Source organism: Marmota monax, unplaced genomic scaffold (assembly GCF_021218885.2).
Source record: "Marmota monax isolate L192 unplaced genomic scaffold, Marmota_monax_Labrador192_F-V1.1 WCK01_AAM20220418_F8-fsc00017, whole genome shotgun sequence".
Taxonomy (NCBI): domain Eukaryota; kingdom Metazoa; phylum Chordata; class Mammalia; order Rodentia; family Sciuridae; genus Marmota; species Marmota monax.
Window position 1 is genome coordinate 4,916,066 of NW_026695241.1, and position 12,789 is coordinate 4,928,854.

Consider the following 12,789-nt stretch of genomic DNA (forward strand, 5'->3'; position numbering starts at 1 on the left):
CTTGAAAGGTAATCCTATTTTCCTGAGATTAAGGAGTATGGAGAGAGGAAAAGAAAGAAACATGTCTATTTAAAAAAACAGTTGCAGAGCAGCAAGGGGTATAGTCAAAGCATAAATTGATTCACTGTTACATTTCCACCAATTAATGCTTCCTCTTCAGAGTAAGAACACCTACCCAGGTAATGTAATGCCAGATTTGTGGGACCCCAATAAACCTCCAGGAGCCGAATTCTTGCAATCACACAAAAGTCTTTATTGCAAGCTCGAGCCTAGACTCACAACCCGAGGAGTGAGTCCTGACCCTTAGTTCAGTGAGGATTTATAGTTTTTTGGGGGAAACTCTATTCGTCACAACATCACATGCAAATCATTTTATACCGCGGGAAAATCAAACAACAACTCTTAACATTGATTGGCGCGAACAAGTCAGGTAAGGGTGATTGGTTAGTTCAAGAGATGGATAAGTTTGAACTGATTGGTTTAGGCTTCAAGGGGTTGCAAGAGTGTATATGCTAAACTTGCAGGGTTGCCTAATTCTGTTATCAATCACCGAAACTACTGGGCGGGACACCTGGCATTTCAGATATTTTCCCTGTCTCACGCTGATTGGTGGTTGCTAGGGGGTTGCTATGGGTCCTCACCTAGCTTAACTGAGTCAGGGACACCTGGCCCCGCAGATCTCTCCAATTATTTACATACAAACAACTCAGCAGGGTGGCTATGTGCCTTGGAGTGCTCTGTGGGTTTTCCCAAGAAAAAGGGTCATGCCCCCTCCCTCTGGACAGGCCTTGAGGTAGAAGATGGTTTCTCAAAAATGGAGTCACATCACTTTCTCAGTAACAAGATGCCTAAATTTCATCCTAGCAAGGCAACTGACTATTTAATCTTAGACATTATGCCTTCTTAACCTCTCCATGCCTCATTTTCCTCATGTGTGTTTGAGGAATAATAACAACACCCATATCAAAGCTTGCTGTATTAAATGTTATATGCAAAACACTTGGTCAGATGCCTACTTTGTAGTAAGCTTATGAAATATGAACATTATTTTACATAAGTACTAAATATTGGGGGAATGTGATGATACTTTAATAAGGATTTCAGTGGGGAAGGAGGAAGAAAATATTAATTACATGCAAATATGATAAGTAGAAAGTGCAAAGTAAAGCAGAAAACAAAAGGAACATAGAATCCTGCTGGTTGGTCCTCATCTACATCCCCAGAAGCCAAAGCCATAGCAATGGGTGGGAGGCTCAGAAGATCCTCCAGACTGCAGGTGGCGCTGCAGCACCCTCAGAAAGCAAGAGATAGGAGGTTGAGCTGCCAAGGTCACGTGTCTCCGCGTTTGCCGCCCGGCGTTCATCACCTGTTTGCTCCACGTAACCCACATCCTCGGGGATGATTGGTCTGCGTGAGGCACGTGGCCAGGGCTGGGGCGGGGCGGGGCGGGGTGGGCGGAGGGGTGGGGTCGGGGGGCGGAGCTGGAGGGGGCTGGTTCGGCGCGGGGGCCGTTGGCTCCAGACAAATAAACATGGAGTCCATCTTCCACGAGAAAGTGAGTGTCCGCGTTCGGTGGGAACCAGTCCGCGGTGCGGTGGCGGTCTTGGGGTGCGGTATCGCAGTCTCCGGGGGAGCTGGGTGGGGCCCGAGGTGCCCCGATCCCGACCTTGCCGGACGAGGGGTGCCGCCTGCCTGCTCGGCCCGGGGTGGGGAGCTTCCCCTACGCCCCCAAGGCACCCTCCGCCTCTGCGGCACCGGTTCCGGGAGCCGGGAGAGAACGAGGGCCAGGGCCGGGCCGGGGGCGGCGCTGGGCGGGATAGCTTTGGCGGTTCTCCGCCACTTCGTGTAGCCTTTTTGGAGGATTCCTTCTGTCCCCCACCTCTCCTACTAGAGTATGGCTAGTCACCTCTCCAACACCTCGCTGGACCTTTTCCAATTCCACCAGCCCACCCTGGGCAGAATGAACTTTCCCTTTCCTGGGCTCTCCGGTTCTGCAATGGAATCCTCCCCCATGCACTTAGATCTTTGGGGTCTAATTCATGTCCTGCACTAGGGCGGGGACCTTGGCTCGCCCATTGTAGGGCCTGACACTTAGGAAGTGCAGTAGGGAAGTCGTCACAAGAGTTTTTATTACGGGATGTGGGTTTGGTTTCTTTTGGTGTTCCATCTTTCCGGATTGGGAGGCCAGCTTTGGTTTTAGGTATTAGGCGTGAACTGAAATAATTTTGTTGTGATCTGCCCAGCCTTGTTCTCGCCTTAATTCTCCAGTGGCCACAAACTGAAGATACTGTCTGTGGCATCCTGAGAAACTGGTCTTTTCTCATATACAATTATCAATCCATTTGGGTGTGAGTGAAGCTTTCCTGGGACAGTTTTGGCATATGATATCTTGTTTCATAATAGTTTCATGTTTGGAAAGGGCTGTTAATGAGGCTACTTATTTAGTAGGAGCAAAGGTTTTTTTGTTTTATTAAGTACCTATGAGTGATCATTCATCCAAGACATGTAAAAACTCACACATACCTGCACCGCAGTCAAAGCAAAGTCAGAAAAACATGGCATAAATCTGAAATATAAATAAATTGTTAAATGCAGTATTTTTTAGAAAGTATTTCAAAATTTTAGAAAACATTTCAGAATGTCCTGAAACTGGAACAGAACAATTTTTATGTATGGGGATGGAAGTACTCAGCGCTACAATTAGCAGTAATCTTTTTACTTGGTTGGACAGATTTATGAATTTTGGGCAAGAAAGATTTAGTTGTTTAACTAAGGAGATTGAGAACTATACATGTTGTGTGAGTGTGTGTTTTCATACTACAGAATGAGCCCAGGGGCATTCTACCACTGAGCTTTCTTATTGTTTATTTTTGAGATAGGGGTCTCAATGTTAATTGTCCAGGCTGACCTGCAACATGCAGTCCTTCTGCCTTAGCCTGGGATTATGTGTGTGTGCCATGGTGCTCTTGCATGTATATATTTTTATAATTAATTTTCAAAGGCTTTGGCATAGAACAAAATGTTTTGGCATGGAAGACTTTGGACACTTTCTGCTTGGTGAGGTTCATATGTTTTTTGTTTGTTTTTGGGGGGGCCAGTGAGGATTGAACCCAGAGGCGCTTTTATCACTTAGCTACATCCTAACCCTATTTATTTATTTATTTTTTAAGATAGGGTCTCACTAAATTACTTAGGGCCTTGCTAAGATACTGAGGCTGACCTCCAATTTGGCAATCCTCCTGCCTGCCTCATCCTCCAGTTTAGCTGGGCTCAAGCTGGTGTGCCACCTCACCCAGCTCATATATTTTTAACAATATTGTTACTTCATCTGGATAGATTTCAGGAATGACTGAACCGTGGATTCAAAAGATGAGCATGCATGCCTGTAGTCCCAGCTACTTGAGAGGCTGAGGTAGGAGAATGGGAAGTTTGAGGCCAACTAGGCAGTTTAATGAGACCCTGTTTCAAATTAAATTTTTTAAAAAAGGGCTGGGAATGTAGCTCTATAGTAGAGTGCTCACCTAGAATGTGGGAATGAGAGGCCTGAGTTCCATCTCCAGCATTGCAGGAAAAAAAAAAAAAAGAAGTTGTTGAACACTTGTCTGATGGAAAATCTACATACCCAAAAGAGGTCACTCTGAATTTTCAGCATGTGTATTTGCTTAAAACACTTTAGTGGCGCATCATAGTGCATGCCTATAATCCCAATTCAAATCCAGCCTCAGCAATTCAGTGAGGCCCTAAGCAACTCAGTGAGACCCTGTCTTTAATAAGATATAAAAGAGGCTGGGGATGTTGCTCGGTGATTAAGCTTCCCTGGATTTAATCTCTGGTACCAAAAAAACACTTCAGGAATACATTTATCTTTATCATCAACTTATATGGCCCTAGTGTATAAAGACTCTTAAAGTTCTGGCACATTTCAAGAGAATGTACCTGTAACCATTGGTTCCATTGTTAATCATGTACTCAGTCCAGTTTGAGAATGTTTGAGCTTAATGTACCATTTTTCAGAGTATTCTCTTCCCTTCCACAACACATTTTTAACCCTTGAGCCAGAACCAACTTTGGCTCCAAAAAAGAACAAGAAAAAAATCCCACCTGTGTAGGTAGGAATCTCTGCCTGCAGAGGGCTTGCAACCTGTTATCTTGGAACATTGGTTTTCCTATTTTTCACTTTGAGTACCCTTATTAAGTTAGAGCATGAAAAGCTGTTGTTCATTGATAGATCTCTGGCAGTCTAAGATAATAATATTTGAACGGGGGCTGGGGATATGGCTCAAGCGGTAGCGCGCTCGCCTGGCATACGTGCGGCCCGGGTTTGATCCTCAGCACCACATACAAAGATGTTGTATCCGCCGAAAACTAAAAAATAAATATTAAAAATTCTCTCTCTCTCTCTCTCTCTCTCTCTCTCTCTCTCTCTTTAAAAAAAATAATATTTGAATGGATCGAGAGAGTTCCTTAGCTGGGTACAGTTATGTGTACCCTGTAGTCCCACCTTCTGAGGCTGAGACAGGAGGGTCCTTCGAGGCCAGCCGAGGCAACGTAGTGAGGCTCCATCTCAAAAAATAGCAAAACAAACAAAACACAGTTCCTTGAACATCTAAGATGTATGCAGTGCTATTTAAACAACATTATCTGTAGCTATTTTAAAGTTTTGCTGGCCATATATGTCTCTATCACATATTTTCTTTTATTTGGTACCAGGAATTGAACCAGGGGAACTTAATCATCAAGCCACAATCCCCAGCTCTCTCTCTCTCTCTCTTTTTTTGTATTTTATTTAGAGACAGGTCTCATGATGTTGCTGAGGCTGGCTTTGAACTCTCCAATCCTCCTGCCTCAGCCTCCTGAGCCACTGGGATACAAGTGTGCTTCACCATGCCTGGCTTCTATCACATGTGTGTGTGTGTGTGTGTTTTATCAACTGTCTAAAAATATTAAAACTATTCTTAGCTATTGGAGCAGGTTGAATTTGTCCCCAAATGCTAAAATTTATCAAGCCCTAACCTAAACCCTAATACTAAATGACCAATAACTGCTGATTTTATAGGTATTTTAGGGTTCTTTTTCTGGTGCTTGCTTTCTGTCTTTTGGTGGGGGGACCAGGGATTGAACCCAGAGGTGCTTAACCACCAAGCTACACCCCCATCCCTTTTTTATATTTTATTAGAGGCAAGGTCTCACTGAGTTTCTTAGGGCCTTGCTAAGTTACTGAGGCTGGGTTTGTACTCAAGATCCTCCTGCCTCAGCCTCCCAAGTTGCTGGGCCAGGTGTGTGCCACTGCGCCTAGTTAGATGCTTTCTGTCATTTTTGTTATCACTTATATTGCTCACTGCTCTTGGTGTAGTCACTGTGTTATCTAAATTGGTACTTTTAATGTAATATGAAATGGGAATGAGAATCATGAAAAGATACTGAGCTTTGACTTTGTGACATCCATCATGCCTTTTTGTGGTTGCTGGCTCTTAGCTGTCTTTAGGGTATTTAGGACTGAGCAAAAGCCAAATTCCAGGTAAGTGGCTTGAGAAAGTGGTAATAGTACAGACTTTGAAACCTCTATCTGGGTTTGAACTCCAGCTCTGCCAAGTGGTATCTGGATGATCCTGGACAAGGCATTGACTATTGTGCTCCAGTCCGGTCCCCTTCTGTAATGTAAGGGTACCGAGTGTCTGCCTCGAAGGCAGAAGTTCTTGTAGGTACCTGGAGTGTGGCAATGCTACAGAGGTGCTAGCCATTGCTTCTACTCAGATTCTTGTGCTTTCTGGACATCATGCTAAGGGGTGAGAGAGGACTGGGAGTGTAGCTCAGACGTAGAGTGACTTACCATGCCTAAGGCCTTGGGTTCAGTCTCCAGCATTGACAAAAACAATGTAAACAAAAAAACAAACAAAAAACAGGTGAGAGAACACTGGGAGTTGAAGAGGTAGAGCCAAGTCATCTTCCACCGTGATGGCTATGACTTGAGGGACAGTGACCCTCCCATTCCAACCCATTTATCCCTTACAACTGGAGATTGCATGTCCCCTGCTAACCTGTTTCTCAGAGCACCCTTAGGGTTATACTTGGTTTCTATGGTAGCTAATAGATTGGTCAAGACTGGGAGTAGTTTCCTTTCATGGTTTTATAAACTATTTCATCTCGTAGACCTGGAGGTGCAGTTTGCTCATCCTTTGAGCCCAACAAAATAAAATCTGGGCCTGAAGTCACAGAATTTTAATACACTGAACGTTAAATAACAAAGTGAGTTTCCGTTCTGCTTGGGTAAATACTTGATTAGAGAGAGGTAACTGGGGACAGATAGTTTAAGATGGAGGCAGAGCAGGAAAGTGGGTAATTTCATGTTGGCTTATTATACAAGTTTTTTTTCCCCCATGTAGGATTTGATCTGTCTTGTGAAGTGATTCTTAAATTTGGACTGAATAAGCCAGGTGTAGTGGAACACACCTGTAATCCCAGCTACTTGGGAGCCTAAGGGAGGAGGATCACAAGTTCAAGACCAGTCTCAGCAACTTAGAGAAACCCTGTCTCAAAGAGTAAAAAGGGGTGGGGATGAAGCTCAGTGGTAGAGCATGCAGAAGGCCTTGGGTTCAAGCACCAGTACTGCAAAAGAAAAAAAAAAAAGAATTTGTTCTTTTCTATTAAATTGTGTTACAAATACAGAGTTTGGTATTTCCTACAGCATTACAGTTTTACTTGGACAATCTTTCATTTTAAGTGCTAAATTTCCATAATTGAAAGCTAAGTTTTGGTAGAGAGGTGTTTTATAAACCATCTGGATATCACTATTTTGATATGATATATTAAGTATGGTGATCATAATTTGTGAACTCCAAACAAAGGCATGAATCCTAACAGCAGCACAGAAAATTGGCGTTACCCCTGTTTCCAGAAAACCCAGTGTCTGGTTACCATATTAGGTAGCTCTGTTAATACCTGTAAGAACACACAAGTCACGAGTACTTCTTGGTGAACTCACAACATGAACACACATGTAAACAACACTTAGATCAAGTCAGAGGAGATGTACCTACATCCTGAAAGCTTCTTGTGCCTCTCTTCCAGGTAGGAGCTCCTCCTCCACCCCTGCACTCACTCCCACCAATTCTAATTACAGCAGATAAGTTTTGCCGTTTTTTGAGCTTTTGTAAGTGGAGTCATACAGCATGTTCTCTTCTGAATCTGGGTTGGGTTTGGTTTTTCAGTGCTGGGTATCAAACCTATGGCTTTGCACATGCTAGGCAAGTGCTGTACCACTGAGCTATACCCCCAGCCCTATTTTCTTTTTTTAATTTATATGAGAAATTCATCCATATTGTTATAGTTAGTTATAATTTATTCTCATTGTTATAGAGTATTTCTTTGGAATAACACAATTTATTCTTTCATGTTGGTTTTCCATTCAGATAGTCTTCAGTTTGGGAGGCATTACAACAGAGCTTTTATGAACCCTCTTATACATGTCTTCACATGCTTGTATTATGTAGCTAATATTGGAAATGCTGATCATAGGGTATGGATATTTCAACTTTAGCAAGATTTTTCCAAAGTGATTATGCTAATTTACATTCCCCCCAACATGTGACAGATTTTTTTTTTTGTCTCTAATTCTTTTCACCATTTTAGCTGTTCTGGAGAGTATGTAGTCGGAACACACTGTGATTTTAATATATATTTCCCTGATGACCACTGAAGTTGAGCACCCTTTTTTGCATTATTTGGCTATCTTCTTGTGAAATGCTTGCTTGTCTTTTTTTTTTTCCCAGTAGAACTAGAACATCTGCATATTCCCCCACTTTACATTGTTTGGGGCGGGGTGGGTGCTTGCTCTATGGCAACAGATACACAGTAGAAGGAAAACGAGGTAGATACAAAGAAGTCTCTCACCATGGTGTCTGTGACTTGAGGAGAATTACCTCTCAACTCAAACCCACTTATTCCTTAACCCAACTATGAAGATAAACTTACTTCAGCCCCAACTTAGACTGCCTCAATGCTGCCTTTCTATTCTGTTACGTACATATACCCTGTATCTTTTTCAGCAACTGATTTTTGTTCCTGCAAAATTGTGCATACTCCTGCCTCAGCCTCCCAAGTTGCTGGGCCAGGTGTGCGCCACTGCGCCTAGCTAGACGCTTTCTGTCATTCATCAGGACAATTTTGTGTCTTACAAGGTAGTGCTCTTTGAGGTCACCAACACCACGTAACATAGCTCAGAACAAATTGCATGATGTCACACCACCTGAATTAAGGAGTACACCTTCTTGGGGTAGGACAATTCAGGAGACCTGGATTAGCAGAAGGAAATGTTGTCCCATCTGCCATTGTCACATGGAGAGGCAAACCTTGGGTCTGTGTCACAGGGAGGGATCTTATCCACCCATAAGTCTCCATTCTTTTCTTGAGCTTGGATGTTGTTCCTCTTGCTGGTTTGTCTATGAGTGTACTCTCAGGGTCAGTGTGGGATAGTTCTGCTCATGGTACTCTATATAACATCAGCTGCAGGATTTCTTGAAGAGAACCTCAGCTCTAAAGCTATAAGCTTAACATGGGACAGAATTTTTCTCACCTTTACCAGTTCTTGAAATCTGAAATTCTAGGACAAATGTTTAGACCAGTAGAGATTTAAAGAATAAATGTTCTAGTGATTACAAATCCCTTTCAGCATTTGTAATTTGCCATGTGATTTGCCAAAAGCAAATATATATTAGGTACTGAAAATTAAATATTTTAAGTGTTTTTAAAGAGTAGATTTTAGTAAAATATGAGATTTTATAGGTTATGTTTATTTACTATATTTACTCTTAGTTTTTGATCATATAACTAAATAATTATAGTTTCATTAATAGTAGAACTGTAAAATAAATGTTGGCAAATACATGATTTATATTAATTATGATTGTCTAAGTCTTAAGAGGTTTGGTTTGACTATATTAAAAGTTAATGATTAAAATTTGCAGAAGATACTATGCAAATTTAGCTGGCATTGTGGTGCACATCTGTGATCCCAGCTACTTGGGAGGCTAGAGGATTGCAAGTGTGAGGACATCCTTGGCTACTTAGTAAGATCCTGTTTCAAAATTTAAAAAATTTTTAAAAAGGGCTGGGTATGTAGCTCAGTGTTCAATCCCTAGTACTTAGGGGAAGAAAAAGAGGAAACTATACAGATATACTTAATAAATAACATTTGAATTTTTTCTTCTGGAAATATTAGCAAGAAGGCTCGCTTTGTGCTCAACATTGCTTGAATAATCTATTGCAAGGAGAATATTTTAGCCCTGTGGAATTATCCTCCATCGCACATCAGCTGGATGAAGAAGAAAGGATGAGAATGGCAGAAGGAGGAGTTACTAGTGAAGACTATCGCACATTTTTACAGGTACTGATTTTAAATTCACTTAAGTCACATTTTTAAAAAACGTGGGTACTGTTGAGAAGAGGATGAGCCTTTCTTCCTGTAGCAATCTGACTTGCTAATTATAACTCTGCCGTTGATTTTGTAAATGGTAATGCACATGTTATTTTAAATTATGCACACTAATGATAATTTTTTTTCTCCCCACCTCCCCCTTCAACTATCCATAAAAATGAACAGCAGCCTTCTGGAAATATGGATGACAGTGGTTTTTTTTCTATTCAGGTAAGTAGTTGTGAGCATGTACAAAGTGCTATCTGCTTCCCATGCACATTAAACTCAGTTAATGGTTTAGGGAGGATCTTTTCACCACCTTCTATAATCACTGTAATGATAGGACTTCAGAAATCCCTCCAGTAGATTGTCCACAGAGTACTAGATTTTTATATAGATAAGTTTGAACACAAAGATTATATAATAATCACTTTTTTTCTTTCCACGTTTTTTGTTGGCACATTATTGTTGTATATATTGATGGAATTTGTTGTTACATATTCAAAGATGCAAACAATATAACAATATAATTTGGCCAGTATTGCTCCCTAATGCTTTCCCCTCCCTCCCAACCTCTCACCCTTTTGTCTCTTTCCTCTACTCATCTCCCTTTGATTTTTAGGAGATCACCCCACCTTTCTTTTCCTTTTTCCTCTCTAGCTTCCACACATGAAAGAAAGCATTCAACCCTTGACCTTCATAATAATCGCTTTTTAAAAAAATATTTACTTTTTAGTTGTAGTTGGACACACACTTTTATTTTACTTATTTATTTATTTTTCTTAATGTGGTGCTGAAGGTTGAACCCAGGGCCTCTCATGTGCTAGGCAAGCTCCACCTCTGAGCCACAACCCCAGCCCATAATCACTTTAAAAAAAATATATTTTTGGTTGTAGATGAATACAGTACCATTATTTATCTTTAAAATTTTTCTTTAGTTGTCAGTGGACTTTATTTATATGCAGTGTTGAGAATCCAACCCAGTGCGTCACACTTGCTAGCAAGCGCTCTATCACCAAGCCACAACCCAAGACCAATATAATAGTCACATTTTTTTTTTTTTTTTAAATATTTATTTATTTTTTTTAGTTTTCCGCGAACACAACATCTTTGTATGTGGTGCTGAGAATCGAACCCGGGCCGCACGCATGCCAGGCAAGCGCGCTACCGATTGAGCCACATCCCCAGCCCCTAATAGTCACATTTTGAGAAAGATTATTTACTTTGTATCTGGGTGATAATAACCTTATATCTAATAAGTCTTTTTTTTCCTTCTCTTTTTGTGGTGCTGGGGATTGAACTCAGGACCTTGTGCATTCAAGGCAAGCACTCTACCAACTAAGCTATATCCCTAGCCCCATAAGTCATAATCTTTTAAATTTATTATCTCTTGGGTGAATTTGAGAAAATCTAATAACTTCTTACCTCCCCCACCCACTTTTTTTTTTTTTTTTTGGTACTAGGGATTGAACTCAGGGGCACTCGACCACTGAGCCACATCCACAGCCCTATTTTGTATTTTATTTAGAGACAGGGTCTCACTGAGCTGCTTAGCACCGGCTTTGAACACCTGCGATCCTCCTGCCTCAGCCTCTCAAGCCACTGAGATTATAGCATGTGCTACTGCGCCTGGCTTCTTCTTATCTTTCCTTTATTTTATTTAAAAAATATTTTTTAGTTATACATGGACACAGTATCTTTATTTTGTTTATTTGCTTTTATGTGGTGCTGAGGATCTAATCCAGTGCCTCACAGGTGGGAGGCAAGTGCTCTACCGCTGAGCCACACCCCCACTGCCTTATCTTCCCTTTAAATTAGCCTTATAGCTTTATGGTCTGTAGCTTTTGATCTATTTTTTTTTTTTATTGCTCCATTTATTTACTTACTCACATGCTAAGTGCAGATTCTATTACCAAGCTACATTTTCAGTCCTATGGTTGTTATGCACATTTGAGATTCTTTTGTCCGTGGATGTGTCCTGTTTCTGTAGTATGAGGCTCTCCTCTGAGGAACCTACTTCTGCAAGTATCTTGGTTTCCATTCCCCTGTGCTACTCTCTTTCGACTTCTCATTCAGCAGCCTTTCCATGCAGTGTTTCTTCGTTTCGCTGTTAATGGTGAGGGCCACTCAGCTGGGCTGGGGACAGAGTAAGAGTGGCCCAGCACTGGCATTTCCTGTGCAGCAGCACTGCTTTCTTCACTGTTGACCTGCCCACTGCGTTGCACTCACTGCTTGCTTGCGCTGCTACCGGGATGACTTGATTCTTTATTGGCCACCTTGGAGGCCAGAGAGTGAATTTTTATAGATTTCCCTGTTTCTCAAACAGCTGGAAATAATCAATTTGTCTTTTGTTCTACAAATTACAAACTCATGACCACAGGAAGAAACTCACAGTCTAAATTCCCAAGAAGAACTTATTTTAGTAGATGTGTGATTACTGACATTGCAGGTGGTGAGTTGGATGTAACTTTTCAAACGCAGTGCCCACAGCAGCCAGATTATCAGATCTATATCATGAACTAGTTTCAAGAACAGCATCAACATGACGGAATACACATCTGGATTTTTGAATATCTCAGGAACCTGGTTATAAAAAGCACTTTTTAAAAATACATGTGTGCCAGGTGCAGTAGTGCACACCTGTAATCCCAGTGGCTTGGGAGGCTGAGGCAGGAGGATTGCCAGTTCAAAGCCAGCCTCAGTTAAAAGCGAGGTGCTAAGCAACTCAGTGAGACCCTGTCTCTAAATAAAATACAAAAAAGGGCTGGGGATGTGGCTCAATGGTCAAATGCCCTGTCCCTTCTCCCCCACCCCCCGCAAAAAAAAAAAAAACACACACACACACACAAAATATGTGTGTGTGTGTGTTTTGTGGATATAGTAGTATCTCTATGCAGATGCACTTTTTTTTAAACCATAGCCTTTTAGAGAAATGTACATATGAAGTGGAATTACTTACATAAGTAACATGACTATGCTACTTAAATTTGAAATTGAATGGTTTAGCTCGTGAAAAGTTGCTATTATTTTTTTTAAACAGGTTATAAGCAATGCCTTGAAAGTTTGGGGTTTAGAACTAATCCTGTTCAACAGTCCAGAGTATCAGAGGCTCAGGATTGATCCTATGTAAGATTACCTTCTTTTTTTTTTTTTTGGCTTTTTCTGAATCTCTTTTCCTAAATTTTATATTTAAATTTATAATTTGTTAATGAAGAAAAATATATTTTGAATGTTTTGGTTATCCCTGTTTCATTCCCTAGACTTCCCCTATTTTATCTTTTGATGTCCATGAGTATCTGCCTTTTTAAGTTTCCTGTACTCTAGTCTCCTTACTGGCACTCACCTGACCCAAGTGGTGCAGAAGGCTATACTTTGGC

The 12,789-nt window shown here is 41.2% G+C and overlaps 1 protein-coding gene across 3 annotated transcripts in view; it reads left to right on the forward strand.

The window, feature by feature from the left end:
* The first annotated feature begins 1,477 nt into the window (after positions 1-1,477).
* Positions 1,478-12,789, forward strand: part of Atxn3 (ataxin 3) — a 40,472-nt gene continuing 29,160 nt past the window's right edge. Inside the window, exons 1-4 of one of the 3 annotated variants that reach the window (XM_046440629.1) lie at positions 1,478-1,555; positions 9,218-9,382; positions 9,599-9,643; positions 12,453-12,538. In XM_046440629.1, the coding sequence (XP_046296585.1) occupies positions 1,532-1,555; positions 9,218-9,382; positions 9,599-9,643; positions 12,453-12,538 (320 nt within the window). In that variant the 5' untranslated portion in view covers positions 1,478-1,531. Of the gene's footprint in view, positions 1,556-9,217; positions 9,383-9,598; positions 9,644-12,452; positions 12,539-12,789 lie in introns of those variants that run through there. The other 2 variants (XM_046440630.1, XM_046440631.2) reach the window with 2 other exon arrangements.